Below are 26,167 nucleotides of genomic sequence, written 5' to 3'. Positions count from 1 at the left end.
ACACCTGGAATCTAGAATGCTTTCTTTCTTTCTTGGCAAGAACAACTAAACAGAGTCGTTGATTGTATCAACATCTTAGGTGGACTTCTTGAAGTAGCCATCACTACCTTTGGCAGGTTTAAGTATACGCAACCAGAAAACTTGACAACCATTTTTGATTCAAGAGACAAAGCTGAATCTTTTTCGACTTACAAATAATTTTGTAAAATATTTATTTTGAAAGAATTTTTCATTTCAAGGTCAATGGAGATAGAAAACCAACTTACAGAAAAGAGTTTCATATGTGATCCTGAACAAAGGCAAAGAATGAGACAGAACAAATTTATCCACTTAAATGAGGGTCCCACTATTTATTTTTAAAAAACTGTGAATAGTGATGGTAATTATATTGATTTTTGCTATTACTAAAGCAAAAGACAAAGTGAATTGGGACAGCACTGGCATTCCAACCCACAGGACTTTTCAGGAAATGGAGCAACAGATGTTGATATTCACCCATGAAAACTCTGCTAAAATTGCAAATGAGTGAAAGTGCTATTGTTCTGTTCCTTTTCTTTGTTTGTTTGTTTTGACATGGAGTCTCCCTCTGTCGCCCAGGCTGGAGTGCAGTGGTGCAATCTTGGCTCACTGCAACGTCCGCCTCCTGGGTTCAAGCAATTCTCTGCCTCAGTATCCTGAGTAGCTGGGATTACAGGCGCCCACAACCACGCCCGGCTAATTTTTGTATTTTCAGTAGAGACGGGGTTTCACCATCTTGGACAGGCTGGTCTTGAACTCCTGACCTTGTGATCCACCTCCCAAAGTGCTGGGGTTACGGGTGTGATATTGTTCTATTCTTTTTCAGTGAGAATTGTGGCTTGTGTCATCAATTTTCTAATACCTGCATGCTATAATGTGGAAATTAAAAGTCCAAGCCTTATCACCAGCTTAGGCTACAAGAGTAAGTCACGTGACCTTGGTCCCATAAATAGTTTAGTGAAAAATACTCCCACTACCTTGTTCTATAAGAATGTAGCAAGTCACTTAGTAAAGTCATCAGCTTGCTCCACCTTCCATGTCAGACCAAGATCTATTTCTCACTTCTTTTTATTAAAGTTCCCAAACCAAGAAATATTCTTCAATGTGTAATTTCTGATCATAATATGTGAAATATTTTAAATATTTGCTAAGCATTTGATGATACTCAGTAAAACTTCCACTGATGTCTAAAGTAACATTTTCCTATTGTTGTCAGATGAACGAAGTTGAATGTGGCATATAAAATGGAAACTCTGGTGGATATGACAGAAGATGTGATTAAGATCCATATTTCAAAAATGTTCCCTTATAACATTTGCTGCTGCCAACTCCTAGAGAAGCGATTCAAAATGCTTAAAGGAATACATTATATCTTCTCAGAAAATGAAAAAAAAGAGCCCCTAAATACTATTTTATTATTAAATAATTTTCTTTAAAGCTCCCAGGCCGGTGGTATTATATCAGTTACACATAGGAAACACCAAGAAAAAAATGAGTATACTAATCCTGATTTAAAACTTAAAAAAAAGAGTAAACACCCCCGTAATAACTTGTGCTAAGATGAGGCAGGAAAAAAATGCCCCATGTTACACAATGTAATCTCTTCCTCTTCATTTTCCTGACAAACTAAAATTTTGGAAATCCTATGTTACCAGAGATGCTGCATTTAGACATCTTCAATAAAATTTTATTCAGAATCAAACATAAATTGAGAATTTGTAACAAAATCTAGGCTGACGTGTACCTTTATCAAATCCATAAAAATGGATAAAAGAAGCAAATTAAGATGTCACCAGTTTGTCAAGCCTATTTACCTTACTTATAAAAAGATTTTAAGTATGCTACAGGTAACTTAGATATTTTATTTCAATCAACTAAAATGATAATGTCAGCCTTATATATTCCCAATAGCATTTATTGGGATGGAGATAACACACACATGCACCCATACACATCTTGGGCGAGTTATTGTATGTATTTCAAAGCAATTTTATTTTTTAAAAAATCCATGATATACTATTTTATGAATTCAGACTGATTTCCCCCTCTGGCTATCTGAAACTGTAAGAGGTTACTCTCTCACAGAGTTTTAGTCTCTTTCGGCAATTCTTAACAGAGCATAGAATTTTTTTGCATTCATGTGAAACACTGTTATCAAATACCATTGCCTAGAAAACTACCTTGTCTTTCAAGGCAAGACACTCTAATTAACTTCCCTGAGCTGAACTTAATTCTGTTGGAACCATTTTCTCACATTCTACTTAATTGAGGCAAAGGACTTGATTTTTTAGTCAAATTAACTCAGGGTGTTTTATTTAGATACTGGCAATTCTCTTTGGATTAGTGTTTTTACAACCATGAGCAACAAAGGATTTAAAATAATTTTATTTTAAAAAGCTTCATAAAATTACAATATAGGACTAGATGCAATATTTTTCTGCAAAACAAACTTGAGTTGATTCTTTTGGGATTGGATAAAATAATTTTTCCCCCAGTCTACAGTATTCAATTAACTGATGAATTTTGGGCTTCTAGACATCCATAGTGAAACTAATAGTTGAGCTATTTTACCTGATTTAGCAATTGAAGACCATTGACTATGGTGAAATCCTCTCTATAGCTCAAATGACTAGACCTATGTATCCTTAACCCCACAAGTCTTACCACTAATACACTGGTCTCATCATTTCTTCAAATATGGTTCAAACAGTGTGATTTAACTGTCCCTCAACTGAAGCACTGGCTTGCTTCCAGTTCAATAATGGTGAGTTGGAATTTATAAATATTTACATTTAGACATGAAAGGCTACAGATAACCTGCGAATTTGCCTCCACAAGTGACTAAGAACAAAAGAAAGGATGATTGTAAATCAGAAAGAATTTAACTCACTTAAAATTCTGATTATAGATCAGTTTAATGGGAACAGTTCAAGATAGAGATAACAGTCCCTTTCCCTTCTCAACTGTATTGGTGTCTTCCTATTCCTCAAACACACCAAGTATGTATCTTCCATAAGCCCTTCACTTTTGTCAATGTCTCTGCACAGAATGCTCTTTCCCAAACCTTTCCAAGACTAGATCCTTCTTATAATTCAAATATCAAATGTCCAAAATTCAAATATTATTTTCTCAGAAAAGCTTCCAGGGCAGTTTTATCTAAAGTTATACTTCCTCCCACCCCCAGGCATTTACTTTACTCTGTTTAATTTTATTCATTGCATTTGGCATTATTTGAACTCACTTATGTGTTTATGCATTCACAAATGTTAATGCAAATATTATAAGGAGAGAAACCATGTTGGTCTTGTTCAGCATTGCATTACCAGCATCTAGAACTAAAAAATGCTTTAAATGAAGAGTTTTCCAAACTTCCATGTGCCTATTGTTTGGAATTCTGGGTAGCTAGTCTGCTTTCCAAACATAATTTCTACAAATGTACCTCTCTTATGGTCCTAGAACAGGGATTAGCAAACTATGGCCCTTGGGCAAAATCTGTCCTACCACCTGTTTTAGTAAATAAAGTTGTGTTGGAACTCAGCCTTACCAATCAGTTTAGATATTGTCTATGGCTGTTTTGTGCTACAAGAGCACAATGGAGTAGTGTGACAGGGCTATATGGCTTTTAAATCTAAATATTCACTATCTGGCCATCTACAGAAAAAGTTAGCCAACTTCTATATAGACACTTTAGAGTGGACCACCAACTCTCCAGTTCTTAATGAAAATATTCAGATATGAGGTTTATTTAATGCCAATTACTCTATTGTGTGAGAAGAATATTTAAGCAAGAGCCTCATTATTGTTAGTTGAAGCAACATTCTCTCCAAAAGAGAGTGTGGGTTGAAAGTTAGACTGCCTTCCAAACAGGTAACATGACATCAATAGAATTGCTCTCTGGTAGCACTTGGATCGATAATATTGAACTATAAACTAAGTGGTGATTTAGAAGGGAAAGCTAAACTAACACATAATCACATAAAACTATGATAAAATCCTCATCAATAAACAGTTGCTGCCTGCAGGTAATTGTGACATGAACCAACACTAGATGCAGGGAGTCCAAGTAAACCCGTTCTTTGTTGCAAATCAATTTGAATAGAACATTACCAAACCACAGGACAATGAATGCGTGCCTTCAAAGGCAATGGCAATAAAATCAGATACAACTATGTATGTTGTTAAATACAACAAAGTGTTCTGTAAGTACAAGAAAATGCTGTTCCATGAATGCAAATACTATACGAGGTCTAGCTCAGTTCTCCAAAGGGATGTTGTCATTTTCCTCGGACACTGTTTTGAGTGAGGCCTGGCCATGAGGCTGAGACAGCTGAGTAGCTCAGCATGTCAGCTCCTACTGCAGTGCCCCAAATCAGAAGGAAGGCAGGAACAAGGCAAGCCAGTATGGCTGCTCAGTGGTAGCCTACACAAATTATTTTTTTCAGCAAGACATTGGAAAATGGCATGGCCTGTCAGCCCTTAGGAATGGCAGTTATTATGGCTCAGCAAGTGTTTCACTTTCACTTATTAACTTGAAACCAATTTTCTCTTATTCTGTTCGAAATATTATGCAGAATTTGTTTCAAAGGACAGTTTTTTCTTTAAAATATTCTGATGGCACCCAATAGTTTTCCCACCATCTATTCTCTTTGAATGGGATTCACTGGATCCATATATATGCATCCATATGTTAGGAAAAAGTGAATAGAGAATAACGAATCAAAAATTAATTATTTGTATAGCATTGTACTAAAGATGGTGAATGGGTAATTATTTCTGGAATGTTCTTTTGTATTTTTTTTTTTGGTCCTCTCAGTTAGCCCAAAGAATTTCTGCAGCAATGGTACATTGATGTGAGAATATGCCAATTCTGTCTTCTAGTTGCTGATGATCAGCAACAGAAATGAAATGGTAATTTAGGCCTTTGAAGGCTGAGGTACAGTAAAAATGGACAAGGAGCTTGACTTTTCATTCACAATTGAGCACCTGAGGAAGATAATATTTGGGAAGAAGTGAAGATATCATGACATAGGCATGGATAACTATTGAAGATAACATCTTCAATGGATAATAACCAAAATCAGAGAGAACTTATTTTTACTAGCAAAATTAACAGTAGTCACAGACTTCAGTCTCTTAAACGTTGACATTCAGAAATAAAGCATGTGTCTATTGGCCAGAAAAATGTGATGGATTGTTTTATGCCGTTGTGCAAACCTTGATGGAAAACATAGTTCATAGGATACCAAATTTATCTTTAGCCATGAGGGAAGACACGCAGGAGCAATTAAGAATTTTAAAACAGTAGTATTAAAAGTATACCAAAATATAGAACAAGCTAAATTTTGTGTAATAGGCACAGTATGTTTTAGTGATTATATGGTAGCAAACACATCACCAAAACAAACAAACAAAAAACTTTGTTTCTGGTAATTGTAGTTTCTTTACCTGTAAAATTCAGATAATATTACCTACTTTTAGAACTATATTCAAAGGTATGCAACCAGTGCAGTCACTTAGAACCCTGTGAGTTTGGGGCTCAATGCTTTCTAGTCACTGTCCTGAAATGCTTAAGAATTTTATCTGTGAATTTATGTGTGCACATGTTTTTTCAAGTTCAATGGCACAATGGAACATGAGCCAGGGACTTGGAGCCTTGGCTTGAATGTTCTTGCCTACCCAGACAGATTCTTCCTCATTCACTTTTCTGCCTCCCTCTAGCAACTGCTGCAACCTTCTGCCTCCACACGAAGAATTGTGGGATGGGGTCGTGAGTGCCTGTGAGGGTCTACAGTTGCTCCCTGAGTATCCCTATGTTTGACAGGTTAACTAAAAGATTGAGAAAGAAAGGAAAAAGCTTTCATTCTGCCTTTAGAACAATGAGCTCACATTCTTTATTTGGCACTAGATCCCACAAATAATGTAAATGGTCCTGCACCCTCCATATCATCTTTGTGAGAATTAAAGGATCTAATACATGTGACAATTGAAAACATTATCTGGTACAAGGTAAGTCCTCATTAAATATTGGCCTATATTATTGTTCTTGTTTCTTCTGCATATATTTCATCATGGGCAAACACATGCAATGCATGATACTCATCCAACTCAACTTTATCAGGGACAGATTAGCCCCTCTGGGGTTCAGCTGAATAGTCAATCCCTGTGACTTTGGTAGAGGAAGATCTTCTCTCTTAATAATGTGACCTTACTTTCAGTGAGACAAAAGGCCTTGAATTTATTTCACAGGAGATGCTAAACCAGCTGTCACAAAACTCTTCCATTAAAACCCCAGAAATTATCTTGGGTACATTCACCTTCATCAAACAGAGATTGTTGTCCTGTCTCCTATGAAACATTTTACAAAAGAAGCAATTCCATTTGACAAATCAGAAAGGTCAGACAAGTGCCCAGGAGGCCTGGTAAAACTGATGTTTCCATTGTTACAAGTTCAAATGATCAATGAGCAATTCACACTGTGAGACACAAGGCTATAAGAACATCTATGATTTTTGGTGCCTGTACAGATGCTGTGATGGAAAACATATGGTTGGGAGCTATGCTTCTGTTCAGAAATTTTTCTTCATCCAATGATATTGTAGCTATTATTACTAATAATGATGGCTTGGAAAAATCACCTCAAAACCAAAAACTAATTAATAGCAGAGCAGGTTTAACTGGACCTGAAGGTTCCATTCTTTCTATCACGCAACTCTGCCACTCATGTTGTTGTTTTTGTTTTATTTTTCTGCTCTGAGTCATCATCTTCAATCTCTTTAAGGATCATTTTGAAGCTCACAGAAGCCTATAAAAAGAATAGAGGAATGGGTACAAATTTTTCTTTTTCTTTTTCTTTTTTCTTTTTTCTTTTTTTTTTTGAGGCAGAGTCTCGCTCTGTCACTCAGGCTGGAGTGCAGTGGTGCAATCTCAGCTCACTGCAACCTCCGACTCCTGGAGTGGATATAAATTTCTATCCAGGGTGGGTAAGACATAAAACCTAGAATTTGATATGTGCAAAACAATACTGCACAAACATCACTTGTGCCTTAAATGTCTCTTTGAACAACCACTATTTAGGGAAAAGATGGATCCGATTTTTACTTTTATATTTTTTATTTTTATGGGTACATAGTAGGTGTATATATTTATTGAGTACATGAAATATTTTGATACAGGCATATGATGTGTAATAATCATATCGGGGTAAATGGAGTATCCATCACCTCAAGCATTTACCATTTCTTTGTGTTACAAACAATCCTAGTTTTTTTTCAGTTATTTCTAAATGTACAATGAAATATTGTTGACTGTGGTCACCCCATTGTGCTCAGGTTGTTTTGGAATCACATTTTTTTTATTTAAATTTAGCCTTCTGACATTGTAGTATTTAGTAAGGGTTTCTAAAAACATATTTCCCTTCAAGAGTTGGACAAGTGCCCTCATTATGATAATCTATGGTATTTTCATCTGATCTGCTGAGATTTCTGTCTTTGTAAGTATGGAATAATTTTCCTCTTACTAAGAAATCTGTGTTTATCTACAGATTTCTCCTGTGGCTCAAAGTTTCAAGTCATTAAACTTACAATTGTTAATTCAATAAGTGTTCACTAATGCCTTCTATATGATTAGTACTGTGCTAGACGGTGAAGATACAATGACGAATAGTGCATTTCCCCAAATCATGAGGAGTCCAGAGGTTGGTTCTGAAGATACCCATGGAAACAAATAAAGAATAGAGAACTCAAAATAAAATCTCAAGCCCCTTGGCTGAATGAACAGAATCCCCTATTGGCCAAGGAGTACCCAGAGAAAGCTTAAAAACTAAGTTTCCAGCCATGATGTGCAGGGAGGGTAGATATGCCTTAGTATATTCATGTCTTAGTATACCCCTTCCTTATTCACCTTCAACCAGGATTCTTTCCTAAGGAGCAATGAAACCAGCTCTGGGAAAACAAAAAAAAAGAAGCAGGTGACCCATTTCTTTATCTGTCTTTAGCCAATCACCTGAGGCCACAACCAGACTCTCCCTCCCTCTTTACAGTATTGATGTGACAGTTAATCAGTTTCACAAGGCATCCCTTCCTAAAAACCAACCACCATCTCTGGACCAGTTTTGGCTGACTTGTGGGGGATATACACTGGCAATTTTCATATCCTCTGGTTTACTTTTTGATGTCAGAGGGCCAAAAACTCCACCCTCAGATCATGCTAACACAGCTATTTTTTTTGAACGTGTAACCCATGAAGAGGTATGAAGCTCAATTGCACATTTGCATGGTTCTCCTTCCATAAATATTCATGACTCTTTCTATAGTGTATTAAATATGTATATTCAGCTACCCTGCTCAGCATAAATTCCTGCTCCCTTTACCCCTGATCACCTCAATGTGCTTGCCCTCAGCTTTTGCCAGAGGCTATGCTTCCCAGCCTCTGGGATGGCAAGCCTGCAGGCTGCAACCCTTTATGAGAAATAAAGTTCTCCTTCCCAATTTTATAAAACCCCTGATTCTTTGTTTACAGCATATAACTGTGATAAGAGTTCTGAAAGATGTGCGAAGTGCCATGAGAACTTAGAGGTGGAATAACCTAGACCTGCCTGGAGTAGAAGAAAGGTTTCATCTAGGTGGTGACCCCTTGAGCTGTGATGAAGGATGAGCAGACAGCTGTTGCAAAGGCAGATACAGAGAGGAAAGATCTATAGGGCACACAGCAAAGCATGGACACAGAGGTAGTGTAGAAGAGCCTCGGGGATTGAAGCAGCCACAACCTGTTGGCTAAGACTAGAGGACTAGAGTACAATGGAAGGAGATAAGAGACAGAAAGTACCAACATTACCAAGAGAAGGTCAACAAAGCACCAGTCATGTGGAGAGTGACTCATCAGTAATAAACATAAGTTGAATTATGGCATTCTAATGTTATCCTCTTCTTAGTTGTCTCTGTTCCTGAATAATAATTCCTAATTCATCTTCTATGCATCCTAAATGCCAAGTACCTTTCAGTCACTGAAATAGACAATGCCTTCGAGACTGGTTATGACAAACATGGGGCACTAATATGCCTATAGAGCTGAGCTGAGGGAGCTTGACTCTGGAAGGTCAAGACTTCAGAAAGACTACCTACAGAGATAGGAGGTATTAGTGATTAGAAGTGGCCTCTTTCATGGGACCATCAACACTTGTTCTAGAGTGATAGATTTCATTCACTTAGGCATTAACACTTCAGCATACAAGTGGCAGAGGCAATATGTACAATGGTGAGGAGCAGAGGCTTTGGCATGAAGCAGACTGAATTTGAAGCTAGGCAAAACATTCCATATGACTAAGTCTCATTTCTTTCTTTTTTGTTGTTGTTGTTGTTTGTTTGTTTTGTTTTCTTGAGACAGAATCTTGCTCTGTTACCCAGGCTGGAGTGCAGTGGCACGATCTCGGCTCACTGTAGCCTCCACCTCCCAGGTTCAAGGAATTCTCCTGCCTCAGCCTCCCAAGTAGCTGGGATTACAGGTGTCCAAAACCATGCCCGGGTAATTTTTGTATTTTTAGCAGAGACAGGGTTTCACCATGTTGGCCAGGATGATCTCGAACTCCTGACCTCAAGTGATCCACCCACCTCGGCCTCCCAAAGTGCTGGGATTACAGACCTGAGCCACCACGCCCAGCCTCCATATGAATAAGTCTCATTTCTAAAATGAGGATAATGATATCTACCTTATAAGATTGTGGTGAAGATTAAATAAGATAATGCCAGCAAACTTCTTATCCCATAATGGCAGAAATCACTCAATGCTATTGTTTTTACTATAATAATTAGTAGCCACCTGTCAAGTGCATGCACTTCATATAGCAATAGCAAAGATTGTCAAATGTTTATTGTAAATATCCTTGTGCATAGACTTAGTAGCCTATATTATTTTGCTGTGACAAAGGAGAAAAAGGGTCCAGGAAGATATGAAGAGGGGAAAGAATGAAGTTGTATCTTCACTTAGTATTCAATTTTCATGCCTTTGAAATGTTAACCATGAGATTCCTACTCCTTGTGTTTTCTATCAGACATATAGGAGGGTGGATAAACCAAGTCATGGATAAGTACCTGAGTACTTAACTAGTCATCAGGGTGTTACCATATCTGGCTTTTCTATTTCTGATGACCAGAAAGTTTTGTAAATTGGTTCTATTAGTAAAAGGGAGTTTGCTTGTCAATAAGTAAACCGAGCAGTTAAGTTAAACATTCCAACTGCTGGCAGGTATACCTAGGCAATCTGAGTTTAATTTCAATTATCAATTTCTTTTTGTAAGGAAATGGTAATCCTTCTCTAGCCAGAGATAACTGGCCCAGTGGCTGCATCATTTTTTTTTTAATCCATCTTCCTTTGTGTTCTCTTTTCTCTGTGAGATGTGAAAGGTACAGAATTTTTCCAGCGTTATAAAACATACTACGTGTGTGTTGCTCCATTGTGAATACTTCTTTGTGACCCTTTCCCTTTGTCTTTCTATCTGACACACATTTGCTGCTGCCATACGCTGTTTCTGCTCCTTTCAAGCATTACGTTTCTGTTGCTCTTACCCCTTCAGTCCTATGGGCATTGTCACTCTGGTCAGTGGGGCAGTTCCTTCCCCTCGGATTCTGGGGAGGAAAGGAAGAAAAGTGCCTCCTGTCACAGGAAAACCCCTCACAGGAAATAAGCAGGTCTTCCTCTCTCTCACTTTTGTGTTTCAAATATTACTTTTTATTATACTGGAACAGAGGATCAGCCCTCTGTTTATTGCTTTAGATTTCATCCTGCCCACACTTGTGGATAGCACCAATTTCATTTCTGTCATCTCCTGGATTTCAGAAATAAATTTCATTCCATTCCTATTCATCGGTTTAGGTAAAAATATTCTAATTCGGTACCTTTGCAGTGATCTCCCTCTTTTTTCCCCATTAATCCTTTAAAAACAAAGTCCTGTGTCATCATTAAGAGACAGCTTGATTTAGGGGACAAAAGAGTGCTCATATGATGAAGAATTATAAAACTAAATTTATAAAGACTCATGCCTACCATTCATCACCTTGAGATTTTATGTCAAGCACTCAGTGTCCTTGAGCCTTGGTTTCCCCATTTGTAATATGTTGATATTAAAAAAAAAAAAGTGTGCCCCAGCAGGCCTATTGGAGGATCCTGAGTTCATAACCATCCAAATATTTTGCTTTAGAGGACATGATCTCCATTACATTTTGCCTCTTTTTTGGGACACATACACATTTTAATACTTTTCTACTGCAATATACTTTCAGCCATTTAGGAAGGACACTTAGATTATTATAACTCAACACTGCACCTCTTACTTGCACCATGTGATAGCCTCTCTTGTTCTCATTTTTCCACAGGGTCCCTTCCAGGAATCTTTGAGAACAGTGCTGCTGACAGAGGACTGGCACACGCTTGGGGATGACAATCATTTTGTGAACAGATATCACACAGTCAGATTTCCTCTGAAACAGCTTAATTTTGAGAAAGAAATGTATAAAATCTTCTTAGTTTTATTTCCCTAACTTCTAATAAACTCAGAGTTAAAAAGCTATGTGATTCTAGTAAGTCAACAGAACAGCCAGAAAATTACTCCTTTTTTTTTTTTTTTTTTTTTTGTAAATAACATCTCCTGGTCTGTAAAGTTTTCTTCCCAAAATTGGAAACTCTGTTTCCTGAGATGCTTTGAATCAGTAAACAGACTTCCATTTTGTGGCTAATTATTCTGGAAACTCCAGAATTCAAATTATAATATTATCTTTTATGATATGCATAAAAACAACTGCAATTTATATATATATGTATATATGTACTTTATACATATAATTTATATATATTAGGCATAATGAAAGGGAAATACATCCATTAATACATTTATCTTGTTACCAAACAAGAATAAAGAATTTAGGTTAATAATATTAGTTTACCAAATGGTCGCTGTACATCCTACACCACATAGAGGTCAAACGGTTAAAAGAAAAACTGAGGCACAATAAAAATTTTAAAGATCTTATTAACAAATAGTGATTCATGAATTGGACAGGGAAGCTCTAAATCAAAAGAGGCTCAGGAGCTCCACTGAGGGAATGCAAAGAGCAGGCTTTTATAGGACAAATACGGGAGTAAAGCAAATAAAATATTTGATGGATTACAGTTACACTGTTGCCTTATTTGGCCTATCCTATTGGAAAGTCCCCTAGTTATATAATTATAAATTTGTTGGCTGCTTCTGATTGGTTGAGCTTACATTCTGTTTTCTCTGAATATAGGTATTTATGAGCTGTAGCTCAAATTAATTTTTGCTCTTATTTGCAAATCCAGCAAGGTTAAGGTCATTTATGCGGCCTAACTGGCTTTGTTCTGCTCAGGGATTTCTCAGGCCCAGTTTCCATTTAAATTTACCGTAATACCTCCTAATTTTCAAAATATAAACTGTGCCTGAAACTAATACGGTCCTAATTTGGTGTCCATGAGAAATTAGTTCCAAGACCCTTATGAATACCAAAATTTGTAGATGCTTAAGTTCCTTATATAAAATGGTGTCCTGTAGTATGTGCATATAAACTATGTACATCCTCCTATACTCTAATCTCTAAATTACTTATAATATTTAACACAATGTACATGTACGCAAATAGCTGTTATATGTATTTTTATTTGTATTATTTTCTATTGTTTTTGAAAATTATTTTCAATTTTTTTGTTAGTTGAATCTGCAGATGCAGAACCAGCAGTTATGGAAGACCAACTGTACTTACAGAATTTGTCACCTTGTATATCTGACTATAGCAATTAGACACATAAAATGGATTGGAGTACATAAAGAAATCTTGGGAAGGTAGAAGGAAAACAGAAACAGTATTTTTACTCAAAATTACAGTCCCTGAAATATCAGCCTTTTAAAGGGGCACAGAAACACAGCTTGCAAGGCTCCAAGCAAGTGGTCAGATGAAGGAGGGCAAATCAAAACAAAAAAGGAAATCAGGAAAATCCCTAAGTAAACCAGCATTTAGGGCCTCATCATGAGAAATGCACACACATTGTGAAAAAAGACCTCATTATGTTGAATTGAATGTTGAATTAGCCCTGAACAAAATCCATAAGAGACTCATCTGGATTTTAGAGATACATACATCTGAGGTCCAATTTCTTCAAGAAAAACAAGAAATGGAGGTGGGCAATGTGAAAGGGAAGAGTAGGGTGGGAGAAAGAAACTACTCAGTCTATGAGAATTCCTCCTACATTTTCCTTGGAAATTTGCAGTATAAATTCCTAAAATGACACTCAGCTCTTGGAACTCTGCTTACTCTCAGTAAATGTCCATGGAATAAGTGAATGAGGAAGAACAAGGAGGAATGACGACATGCAATGTTTACAGATACACATTCATCTTCCTTCATGAAATTTTCCTTACTTTCAATCGAAATATGGCCCAATCAGACTTCATGAAAATATTTATTTGTCAGAAATCTCTTATTTTACAGAGAAAGTAATACATATTCTTTTAGATTATCAGGTTAAGATGACAAATTCACTCCTTGGTTAATTTTCTTCCTTTCTGAGTGACAACAAGACAAAACATTGTACTTCACAATTTTTAGGCTTGTACCTTGAATGTTGATTCTTAACAATTTTGTGTAAATAATAAATTAAGGTAGAGCAATGGATACAATTCATTACGCCATTCACTTACTTAGCAATTATTTACCAAGCATAGACTATATCCAAGGTAGCTTCAAGTCATAAAAATCATACAGTGGCAGATATCAATGTAAAAATTTTAGGCTGTACTGGCATTAGATCTTTCTCTCTCTCACTCTTTCTGTGTGCAGGTGTGTGTATACATATCTCCAAACTAGGTACACTAACTTTATATGACATATCTAAACCATGTACACTAATTTAACATAATACAGCAGTTCAAATTGTGATTGATAAACAGTTATATGAGTCTATATACTGCCTCTCTTAACCTGATATTTAACAATATAAAATTTCTACATTGGCTGGGTATTTGCCTATTTTAAGATGTTCAGATATTAAAAATTTATTCTTTAGCAATCTTTCCTAGAATTCAGCAGCTCTATTAACTTTGTTTATATCCATATATCTTGCTATGGTTTGGATATGGTCTGTTCCCCCCAAAACTGATGTAGAAATTTGCTCCCTTTTTTTTGTGGTGGCAGTGCTCAGTGGGAGGCATTTGAGTCATGGGGTGAATCCCTCATAAATAGATTAATGCCCTCAGGCAGGGGTTAGTGACTTCTCTTTGTACATGAGAATAGATCAGTTCCCTTTAGAGTGGGTTGTTAAAAAGAGTCTATATTCTTTGGTTTCTCTCTCTTGCTTCCTCTCTCACCAAGTGATCTTTTTGCACATACTAGCTCCCCTTCTGTCTTCCTCCATGAGTGGAAGCAGCATGAAGCCCTCGCCAAATGCAACCGCCCAATCTTGAAACTTTCAGCCACCAGAATCAAGAACCAAATAAACCTCTTATCTTTATAAATTACCTAACCCCAAGTATTCTATTATAGCAACACCAAATGGACTAAAACATAACTTATGAGGGCTTGTGCTTTTAACAAGTTCTTTTTCTCCTCCTCTTTTGCTGTTTCCTCTGCTTTTTCCTTTGATGAGACAAAGCACACTCTCTTTTGGAAACCACTTATTTGTAATTTAATGCCTCAAGTTCACATCACATTTACTTTTTAATTTGGTGCTAGATCCCATTCCCTTTATTCTTTCTAAATTTCATGTGAAACTTACAACTGAGGAAACTAAGAGTTGAAGTAACTTGTCAAAGACATGTAGCTCATTTGTGGCACAGACAAGTGTTGAACCCAGGCTATTTGGCTATTTGGCTCCAGTGTCCTCCTTGATTTTTGTAATTGCACTAAATGCCTGTCTGTGCTGAGATCTCAACACAGATCAATAATAATATAGGAGATAAATTACACAAAATTACTATAACATATTGCTACTTTTCTACAATATCCCTGTTTATTAAAATAAGATTAACATAGGAAATGTTGCTGTAGCAGATTGCTATCAAAAGATTTCTGATATAAGTGGTCACCAAAGTCATGAATGACAATGATCCCTATGTATATTTGAAGACGTAAAGGGATGGAAGGAAAAGATCTATGGAAAATACATACGTGACAGCAACATTTTGAAAAGCTATCTTAAGAAAATGAAAATACAGTTTGATAATATGATGTGTGTTACAAGAGTGAGGAGAAGCAAACACACATATTGCTGGTAGGAATATAACTTTGTAAAACCTCTTTGGAGTGCAGTTTGGTAATATATATCAATATTTATAATGCACTTGTCTTTTGACTCAGCAATTCTACTTTTAGGAATTTATCCAATAGACCTTCTTACACATGTATGCATTAACTAATGAACAAAAGTATATACTTCTTACATTTTTAGTAGTAAAAAGCTGAGAAAAATTTAAGTGTAGGGTGCTGATTTAATAAAATATAGCATCCCTCTAAAATGAAATGTTATGTGGCCATTAGAAGGAATAAAATAAACCTGTATATTTTTACATGGAATAGTCTCTAAGACATTTTAAGTGGAAAAAATAAGTAAGATGTGGAAAAGTATGAGCAGAAAGAAGACAAGGAGAAGAAAGAGGAGAAGAATGTAGATATAATTATATGTTGTATACTCATAGGCTATCCCTGAAAGAAGATACAAAAATCCCTAATAAATTTGGTTGCCTTTGGGAAAAGGAGTTTGAGGAATACGATGAGTGGGAAGAATTTTTACTATTTTGCCTTTTGTTCCATGTATAATCTTATTAACTATTTTAAAATAAACCAATCTGAATTAATATTTATTAAGAAGTGTTTAATGTTATATATTTAGGAAGCATCCCACTATCGTATTAAAATCTAGCTGTTATTGATACGATAAATATTATTACACTTGAAGTGTTCTATATGTTACAAGAAATATAAAACATATCAAAAGAAGCAAAAATATGCGTTATGAAGATAGAAGCTCTGAAGTGTAATGCTTATAGCTTGCTTATAGTTTGACAAAGAATACATTATGATACATAGGCTCTTGCTTTTCCATCTCTGCTAAGATTCTAATAAGTGGCATCACCAGGTAAATGGCTGACAGTAATGATTACTTGACTTTTAAAATGGATACCAAAGAGGGTTCTACAATTTCCTTTGAGAATGACTTTTAATAGTGAAGAAGTCAGCCCTCCTTATTGGTCTGAGGCAAGAGTTTCTGAGTTAAAGGAATGAGCTAAACAATTCAGCTCTGAGATTCTCAGATAAACCATTCCTAAAGATGAAATAACATATTCTGGTACCATGGAGAGGAAAGACAGAGTAAAAGAAAGAGAAGAAAACTGTAAGTCCAGTATAATAAACTGCAGCTCACTAAACTGTGCCTAAATTAAGCAATAACCACCCACATGCTGTTAACTTTTCCAAAGCACTGGAAATGGAGTCTGCTTAGAAACTTAAGGCAGAGAAGCTAAGGGAAAAGGCAAAAAAACAAACAAACAAACAAACAAACAAATTATCCAAGCAAGTCCAAGAGGAGAAATACTCAAACACTAGTAGCCTTGGGAGATAAAATTTGCAGACATCATATCCTTGTGATGTTATTTTCATACATCTCTGAGATTACTGTGCACCTCTATGATGAATCAAAGATATCTGCGTATATAGAGAATACACAAGATCATCAAAGCTATTCTCTGACACAAATAACTCCATTGTGGCACTTGAGTGTCTTAAGGTCAATATATTTTTGTACAGCACTCTATTTCCTTTCTCCTCTGTGTCTAAGAAGAAAAAATAAACCTTGTCACAGATAAATTAGTGGGTCTTCAGGTTCAAAGTAATTAGTGAGAGAGACACTGTTACATATACCTAAATAATCAGGCATATACACAAACTCACAATTCCCATGCCACATATACACTCCATTTTAGAAAGATAATGAAGATGGCCACAACACAGAAGAATTAGCGTTTGAGAGGAAAGAGAGATAGAAAAAGAAAGAAAAAGTTGAAATTCATTAATATGTGTTTACTATATTCATTCAAGCTATCCACATATTTAATTATTATTAGTTCTCTATATTCATTCATACTGCACATGGCTTGAAAGGGATAGAATAAATTATTGGCTAGGAAATCACAGGGCAGAGGCACAATCAGACAAGGTCAAAGACAAAAAGTCATTTTCCATACTTTCACTTGCGCACTCATGACACCAACGAGAAGTTCATACCTGTTTTCAGAACTGCATGCCTCTTAGATTACTGCCAGCCTTACGGAACTAGAGCCATAGGAACAGGTCATTTCCTCCAGAAATTCTCCAGAAAACAGCCCTGGTTCTTTTTGGTTTTGGTTTTGTTTTTGAGATGGAGTCTCGCTCGGTTGCCAGGCTGGAGTGCAGTGGCGCAATCTCAGCTCACTGCAACCTCCGCCTCCCAGGTTCAAGCAATTCTCCTGCCTCAGCCTCCCGAGTAGCTGGGACTACAGGTGTGCACCACCATGCCCGACTGATTTTTGTATTTTTAGTAGAGACGGGGTTTCACCACATTGGCCAGGATGGTCTCAATCTCTTGACCTCGTAATCTGCCTGCCTCGGCCTTCCAAAATGCTGGGATTACAGGCGTGAGCCACCACATCTGGCCAGGTCTGTTTTCTTTAGTAGTGTTCCAGGTCACCCTGTAGTTCAATTCACCATGATGGCTGCCAACTCTGTTGTTCTTTTGCAATTTAAAAATAAATTCTAAGCTAGAACTATATTTATTAAGTGTCTTTAAATACATTCCTGCCAGATGAATCAAATTCAGCAACAAACTTGATTCAACCAAAGACCTTGATTTGCACACTCTCTAATATATGTTTATTGATAGTAACTAGAGAGGAATTTATGGTGTGGTATTCTTGGAGGATTTGGAAAGCAGGAATAGTAGGATTTGTAATGAATAATAACGAATATATCATAGATACCATGAGGAAAGACAAAGTATTAAAAAAGAGAAGTTAAGAAAGGGAGAAAGAACAGCTGATTAGAAAATTGGTTTTGCTTTTTGGTAGGAAATACTTGACATGGGACTGGGCCATAGTCTCTGACAAAAGGGCCAGGAAGCAAAGCCCAAAGGAAGAAAGCTAGAAGAAAACTGCTTTTTTTCCCCTCAAGATCACCGTTCTCTCTCATGGCCCATTGTTTTCTCTTGATGCTGGAAGATCATCCTTCTTTTTCATGTTCTTGTCTCCATTAAAGAGTGTCACAGAATGCCTTGGAAATAGCCATTTCCCAGAACAAACAACATTTTATGGCAGATGAACAGGAAAAAAAATAGCTGATGTCATTCAGTATTTTACCCAAGTGACTTTTCAGAGGACAGGCATTCTATAAAAGAATGACTGGAAAAGTTCACAAACTTATAATCCACCTTGATTTAAATTTAATTCAGTATTTCCCTTCAAGGGGGAAAAAAAAGAAGCTCTGTTTTGAAAATTAAGCAAGGTACCCTATGACTTCTGTTGAAGTAACAGCAAGAGGTAAGGCTGAGGGAAAGCCTCTTCCCTCTCAAACCCAGGGTGCAAATACTCTCACAGTTGAAAATCAGATAAGAGTAAGGACTGACACACCTATTACGGAGACAATGTGAGATCCTGTAACAGGTCAAGCTATGAAATCTGACATGGAGTCAATAAGAAGAGGGGCTTAGAAGTTCGGATCACGTATACCCTTTTTCTCTCCAAATTTAATTGCATAGTCTTCTCAAACTTTTCCACTCAAATGCCATTAATACCAGGGATGAAATAGAGAAGATTCACAATAAAAATGAAATATCTTTGAATTCTTACTTTTTTTTTCTTAAAGACTTATGCTTATTTGCATTCTTCTGCATAATATATCAATTTGGTTTCAATTTAAACTTTTACTCTATATTAACAATTAAAATTAGCTTCAGAAAAAAGTACTATATTTACTTTGTGACTCTACATAACCCTAGATACATGGTTACATTGTTTAGCTCTAAAGGTGTTAGATTAGTTTAAAAGACCCATGTGTATTTGTTTTTTCTAGTCAAACACCGTTCAACCATTGAGCACTGTATTATTTCTCCGATATTAAATTTCCAACAAAATTAATGTTCTTAGTACATTAAAAGTTTATTGTGAGAATCTCAAAAATAATTTCCAAAATCTAATCTTGATTCTTTATGTAAGTACTGAATTGAAATCAGTTATATTCTTTCTATATTTTGTGATCAAAGCTGGGAATATAACGTTGCTGACATATTTTCCTCTCAATGCTGTTTTTGGTGGATGTAAATAGAAAATATTTTATCAGATTAAAAAAACCTGCTGTCATCTGTGTCACTGTCTTCCCAACAGAGATAATCCTGGAAGTTGTCTTATGATGACTTTCCGTGGCTGATCATGTGGAATATATGGGATTGACTTCATGAGAAAGCATGGATAGAGCAGCAAAAGCAAATCCTGATATCCTGATTAAATAAGTGCCTCAGTTCCCTGTTCTCCAAATAAGTCTCTGAAGCTAGAAGATGCTAGATGTAGCTTCGGATACGAGGCTTTCCACCTTCATGCTGAGTTTCCACCTTATTTCCTTCTGAAAACCAATGCAAAAGGAAAGAGAAAATATTTCCATAGAAATGCCATTAAAATTTTTTAAAGAAGCAAGATACAAATGACTATATAACAATTTGTCTAATTCCATGTAAATAAAATGTCCAAAAAAGTCATATTTATTGGAACAAAGCACACCAATAGTTATCTAGGACCATGGGTAGGAGCAGGGATTAGCTACAAATGAGCAGAAAAGAAATCTTGGGGATGATGGAAATGTTCTAAAATGTGATTGTGGTGATATTTAGACAACTTTATAAGTTTAATTATTGTCCTTGAACTGTAGGTTTATGATGGGTAAATGTACTGGTATGAAAATTATATCTCAATAAAGCTGCTTAAAAAAACAAACAAACCAAAAAAACAGGAACAGAAAACTCCAGGCTTTGGAGAGAAAGGATGTTTCAATTAGGCTTTTAATGATCTAAATACCAGGACAAATTTCTGGCTAATTAGAAATATTTAAACACAGAAAATAGGCCACTGCCTAAAATAACTGTAAGTGATGCCAAGACAAGGATAAAGCACTCTATTTAGTAAGCAGTTGCTTATATCGATATTTTAAATTTCTTCTTTTTGTGTTAACTTAGATGGAACATTTGCTCCCCCAGAAAGCAGAATTGGGCTTTATTAGTTTGTCATGCCTATAATATATCTTCTACCAAGAAAGAAGTTTAAACTAGCACCTATAAAAGACTTACTAGGATGGAATCAACAAGTAAACCAAATGTAAAAGTTGGATTTTTTCCTTTTTGTTCCTGCAGAAAGACCCTAGCGAGGAAAGAATTTAAAAAATGATGAGAAACTATGGAGAATTACAAGTGCTAGATATCAACTAATCCAGCTTTTCTTCTCCTGGGTGCACTAGCCAACTACATTTCCCAGCTTCCTTTGCATGTAGGATGGAGTCATGTCTAGCAAACCAAATACGGATAGAAGTGATGTTTGTTACTTCCAGGCAAGGCAATAAAACCTACTGCACAACCACCCAAGCTCTCTCTCTCTCTCTTCCCTATGGATACAGCCAGAAGTAAAGAACTCCGAGGTGGTGAACCCACCTCATGGAAGGATCTTAGATCCCTGAATTACCTCTTTGAAGAGAGCTGTCTGGGAAAACTGACCAATTAGCATTGGACTTTGACTGAACAAGAAATAAACCCTTCTTTTGTTGAGCCATTATAATGTTGGGATTGCTTGTTACAGTAGTTAGTATTAATAAGCCTAATATAATATGCTATAGTACTCAAAGCATATTTCTTCCTTTGTTCCTTTCGTCATCTAGGCCTATTCTTTCTCTTATGCCTATTCTTCCTACTTATCTTCATATTCCTCTTCTATATGTTGACTGAAGCTAATGTTTACTTCTAAGAAAGAGGAAGAAATACATGAGTAGTTTTCATCCTGTGCCTTGTTAGGACTCTTCTTCAAGAACTAGGGTATCTGAATGGGATAAGGTGAAAATAATACTGCAGTTCGTCCTTTTGCAGAGACAGAGTGTGTCTCAAGTCTTTGGTTAAAGTGTTGCCTTATCACCAACAGCAGTGATCTGCCCACCCTGCTAGAAGTTCCCAACAGAGATAAATACTGGGAAAGAAATGTCAGAGTTGGCAGCCACCTGTGGGCCAAGAACTGTGCTTTTATTTTCTAAACTGTTTGGTAGTGGAGAAGTGCATGCTGGTTGCCCTAAAGCTTTTTGTTCACTCTCAGAGTTACCTCCCAAAAACAATAAATCATCATTTCAACTTGATTTTTCATTATTTCATTATTCATGTGCCCTTGCCTTCTTTTCTTCATATAGAGCAAATGCAAGGAAAGAGAGGACCTGCCCTCACTTCAGAAACCACACCCAAAACCACACTCAGCCCTTCACCCTCACCCAGGCCCCCATCTTCTTAGCCCCAGATCCCCCCAACTCCATTGTTAAAAGAAAAAATAATTCAAATAAAAAACAGCTCATAAAACAGTAAACAAAATAAAGTCAGTTTTGTTTTTTTTTTAAAGAACAAAATGAAACTTGAGGGAAAACTTACTGGAGTTACAGTTTATCCTGATACAGTCTAGATGGGGAAAAATAAATGAAAGATGAAATTGCATCCTTCAAGGTAACAGCTGCAGACATCCAAAAACAATCAGTCCACCCTTCCGGGGACAGACACACGTAAGAAATGTGGCCATTTTATATATATACAGTATGTACAAGTTTAAGGGTGGGTGTATATGTACAGTATATTATTTAGTAAAGTTGGATACATATATATATACACACACACACATATATATACACATATGTATAGAGATATATACTGGTATACATATATATCCACAGTAGACATCAAACATGTTTTTTTTTTTTTTCCAAAAAAAGCTATTCTTTTATATAAAGTATTTCAAACCTGGACTTTGAAATATTAATTTTGTTAAACTTGGAAAAACAGGCAATAATTCCCCCACCAAATGCAGGTTATATTCTATTTTCCTCTATAATTTATTGTCTTAAAATTCGTTTTTAAAGTAACATTAACACAATTTTTGTATTAGTATTCCAAAGACATATCACCAGTCTGACTGATTGTATCATTTAAAAAATCTGCCCATGAGGTTTCTCAGTGAAGTATTTAACCCTTTCTCTTTTTCTAAAAACAAACTCCCTCCACCCTCTCCTTAGGTTGGGCCCCAAATGTTATAGAAATTTGCATAGGCAGACTTGCCATCTTCCTTAGTGGTAAGGAAAGGGTTAACACCACCTGGTCATTTCCTGTCATAAAATGGCCACTTGCAAACAGCTAACCGCACAAACACCCATCCCAGATTTTAGAGAGGTGGGGTCGGGTGTAGGGTCAAACGAGTTGTATGATGTTATCACAACGAATTGGGTTCTCTGATTGCTAGTGATTCAAAGGCTCCCAGATCAACCCCCTCGCGCGGCCCATCTCTGTCTTCCTGCCTGAATACGCAGACTGAATCAAGTGCCCACAGCATTCAGGGAGAAGGCAAGCCAGGCACGTGTGGAGGAGGTCTCGGCACCTTTGACATCTTGAGTATTTCACTCTGTGATTCCACATCTTGAGGAGAGAAAATTTTTTGGTTTTGGTTTCACTTTTTTAAATGGGAAAGGGAGGGAAGAAAAGAGTGACCAACTGGCCAGAGCTAGTAATCAGACAAGGTATTCTGTGCCAGAGATCAGCATATCTCTCATTGTATTAATCTCTGCTTGGGAGTCATGGACACACAACATAGAAGTCCTTGAGTAGAATCAGTGGGCGTAGTAGGGGACTGGGCAGAAAAGGTCAGAGAAAGGTCTCAGGTTAGTTGTTACCAAGCTGCCCGGTTCAGCCTAAGGTTGGTTTATCATGGTGGAAATTCCAATAAGGATTTGTTTACCATTATATACTAAAAGGTAGAAGCGAAATGATTTTTTTTTTTAAAGGAAGAAAGGTAGAGGGGAAAATATAGTCACAAAGTACTCTTCTTCTGCTTAAGGTTGACCCAGTAGTTTTTAGAGGACTTGTCAAGGATGATGCCACCATTTGATTTCCCCAAAGTGAATCATTTTAAAGGAGCAAGAATAAAGGGGAGAATGAAGCTACCTGAAATCTGGAGAGGAGTGATTTATAGCACCCAGTTATTCTGAGGAAGGAGGCAGAATGCTTATTTGTTCCTGAGAAGAACATCTCTTGAGAAAAATCTGGGTTTGGTTTCGTGCGGTTAGGTTTGTCATGTGTCGTCAACCGCAACAGAAAAGTGGGAGCAAACAACCCTGGAGCAACCGGTACGATCACCAGACAGAGGAGGCCATGCCCCTGGTGAGGACTGGAAGGAGGGAGGGCAGGGAGGAAGGAAGAGGTGATGGCTTCAGCTACTGACTGCACCTACCATCACCCAAAGCTGGAGAAATGTCCCTTCCTGACATATTAAAGAGAGAGAGGAAACTGGTGTATGGGCACGCTTATGAGAGAGGAAGAGTGAGCCTAAAGCAACAAACCCAAGGACTGCAAACAACAAGTGGGTTTTGTCTTCGGCTTCTGTGTAGCTGAGGATTTTATTATTAGACAAGAAACTGGCCTAGTGAGAGGTGGTGGCTTGGGCTCATCTTTCTGGATCACCCAAATGATTTCATGTAAAGTGGATGGGGTCTTTAAACCAATGTAAGAGGTTGGCGCTTTCAAAATGGCAGACAGTTTGTTTACTTTACATCAATATGTGAAGAATTACTTTGTTATTTTACCTGAAGAACAAGTGGTTTGAGAAGGAAAATCTATCCCAGAGCCTTCTTGATAGGCTCTGAGGGGGTGTTCTTGTTACTGAATGTGTATGTATATACGTAGAAATATGTGTGTGTGTGCATGTGTATATAGACACACACACACATACACATTTATATATGTGATTTTTTAAATAAAAAATATGAGTCAAAGAACTGAGTTGGGAAGGCAATTTCCTTTAAATCTACGTTTGGTAGCAGCCAGACTCTTTGCTTGAAAAAAGTCTGCCTAAGTCTTGGCATATCTTTTGATGTGTATGTGTTCATATCTGTGTGTTGCCTGTTTTAATTTTGTTTTGTTTTAAATTATGGTAAATGATAGAAAGTTTTTCTTTCTTTCTCTTTTTTTTTTGAGACAGAATCTCACTCTATTGCCCAGGCTTGAGTGCAATGGTGAGATCTCGGCTCACTGCAACCTCCACCTCCTGTGTTCAAGCGATTCTCCTGCCTCAGCCTCCCGAGTAGCTGGGATCACAGGCATGCACCACCATGCCCAGGTAATTTTTGTATTTTAGTAGAGATGAGGTTTCACCATGTTGGCCAGGCTGGTCTCTGACCTCGTGATGGGCCGCCTCAGCCTCCCAAAGTGCTGGGATTACAGGCGTTAAGTGTCTGTAATTACAGATTAAGGCATCTGGCCAAGAAAGTTTTTCTCATTGTTGAGCTTTGGGTCGAGCATGGAAGCAGTAAATGTTTCTAAAAGCTGTGTGTCTTCAATAATGTGTATGGTAAACAGTAGTAGCAAGTCCACATTTCCAGAGAGAGAACATCTGGAGAATTCAAATGCAATTAACCAAACTACATGCCACTCCCTCAGAGTCTGCCATTGAAGAAGGGCTCCTGGCACTCTGCTAAGGATCTTTTAAAGGTTTTGTCCATATCAACTGTCTTTTCTCTAGTGCAGCTCAATTCAAACTGGGCACTGAGGAAAATGGAGATTCTCTCTGTGTGCGTTTCAAAGGTGACCATCATAAAACAATTGGAAGCCATTAAGACCAACACATCATTGACCTGTAGTGCTGATCTCTGAAGGGAACAAATAATGCAGGCTGATCTAGCAGTTTAGAGACACGGGTTCTAGTTCCAGCTCTGTCTCCAACTTTTTATGTAAGCTTTGAAAAGTAATATATTTCTCTCTGTGCTACACATCTGTAAAAGTAAGCATAGAAACACTTGCTTGATTTATCTCACAAAATTATCATGAGATTATCATTAATCTCATGAGATCCATGAGATCATGAGATTAAAAGAAGATAACGTCTTTTAAATCTTTAAATATGCTGTAATAATAAAATGTTATAGCTTATAATTCTAAAGGATCAAAATATGGTTGATCAATAGTCAACCTCTCAACTTTTTAAAAGTTGTGCTGAGTTATAGGATATTTCTCATACCCGTTAGCACCACATATGGCTGCCTGCAGAAGATAAAGCCATTGGAAAACCCTAGTCTCCTTGACATTTGGAAGATATGTTACATCAGAGAAATATATACTAGGCTTTTATATCATGAATGCATATGTGTGATCAATTTGAAATAAACTAAAATATTGTTAGTGCACGGGCTAGAAAAAAGACACAACTTGAATAGAGTGAGGGAGCAAAGTGATCATTTGAAATTAATTTTGGTGGAATGCATGTGAAGGCAAATTCTACTTGGATACATTTTCTTCTATAATTGAGAAAAATGAAATACAAATTTATGGCAAAGAGAAAATATTTACAAAGGGTATATTTTGGGGAGGGGACGGAAGGAAAACCTTTAAACAAAGCATGGATATGAAGAGCTGCATTTACACAAGCCTAACAGTTTAAGTTCAGTGTTCCATGTCAGGTTGGAAAGAAAGTTAAATAAATTCAAACCAGTAATTATGATGAACCTATCCTTTGGTGTAAAAAAATTAACTATGGCTTCTGGACAAGCACAGTGCTCTCTACAGAGAGGCTACCTCTCTTTTGCCTGAGATGGTTCAACTCAGCAGGAACTAGATTGAAATTGCAACAAAAGAAGCCAAAGGGGGAAAAAAAAAAAAAAAAAAAAAGCAAAGTCTATTGGAAAAGCACATCTCTCAGACTTTGACTAGAGTTTAAAATACAAAAATAATGCTTCTAGAAATGCATGTGGGATGTATGACCAACTCAAGGTGTATGTGGGTGTGAGAGAGAGAGAATGAGAATCTGTACACTTATTTCCTTATTTCTTATACACTTTTATTTGTACCCCCACTGACC

General features: G+C 36.8%; 1 protein-coding gene across 16 annotated transcripts in view; it reads right to left on the bottom strand.

Annotated features, from left to right (window-relative positions):
• NRXN3 (neurexin 3) overlaps positions 1-26,167 on the bottom strand; it is a 1,699,552-nt gene that overhangs the window by 1,018,944 nt on the left and 654,441 nt on the right. For 15 of the 16 annotated variants that reach the window (XR_008493626.2, XR_008493627.2, XM_054448164.2 and 12 more), the window contains one exon: positions 21,706-21,732. The exons of the other annotated variant lie outside the window; for it this stretch is intronic. Coding sequence is in view for 13 of the 15 variants with exons in the window: in XM_054448164.2 (XP_054304139.2) it covers positions 21,706-21,732 (27 nt within the window). In the remaining 2 variants the exon portion in view is untranslated. The remainder of the gene's footprint in view (positions 1-21,705; positions 21,733-26,167) is intronic. 16 annotated transcript variants of the gene reach the window in all.

This window comes from Pongo pygmaeus, chromosome 15, assembly GCF_028885625.2.
Source record: "Pongo pygmaeus isolate AG05252 chromosome 15, NHGRI_mPonPyg2-v2.0_pri, whole genome shotgun sequence".
NCBI classification, from domain to species: Eukaryota; Metazoa; Chordata; class Mammalia; order Primates; family Hominidae; genus Pongo; species Pongo pygmaeus.
This window is presented reverse-complemented; position numbering and strand designations above follow the sequence as displayed.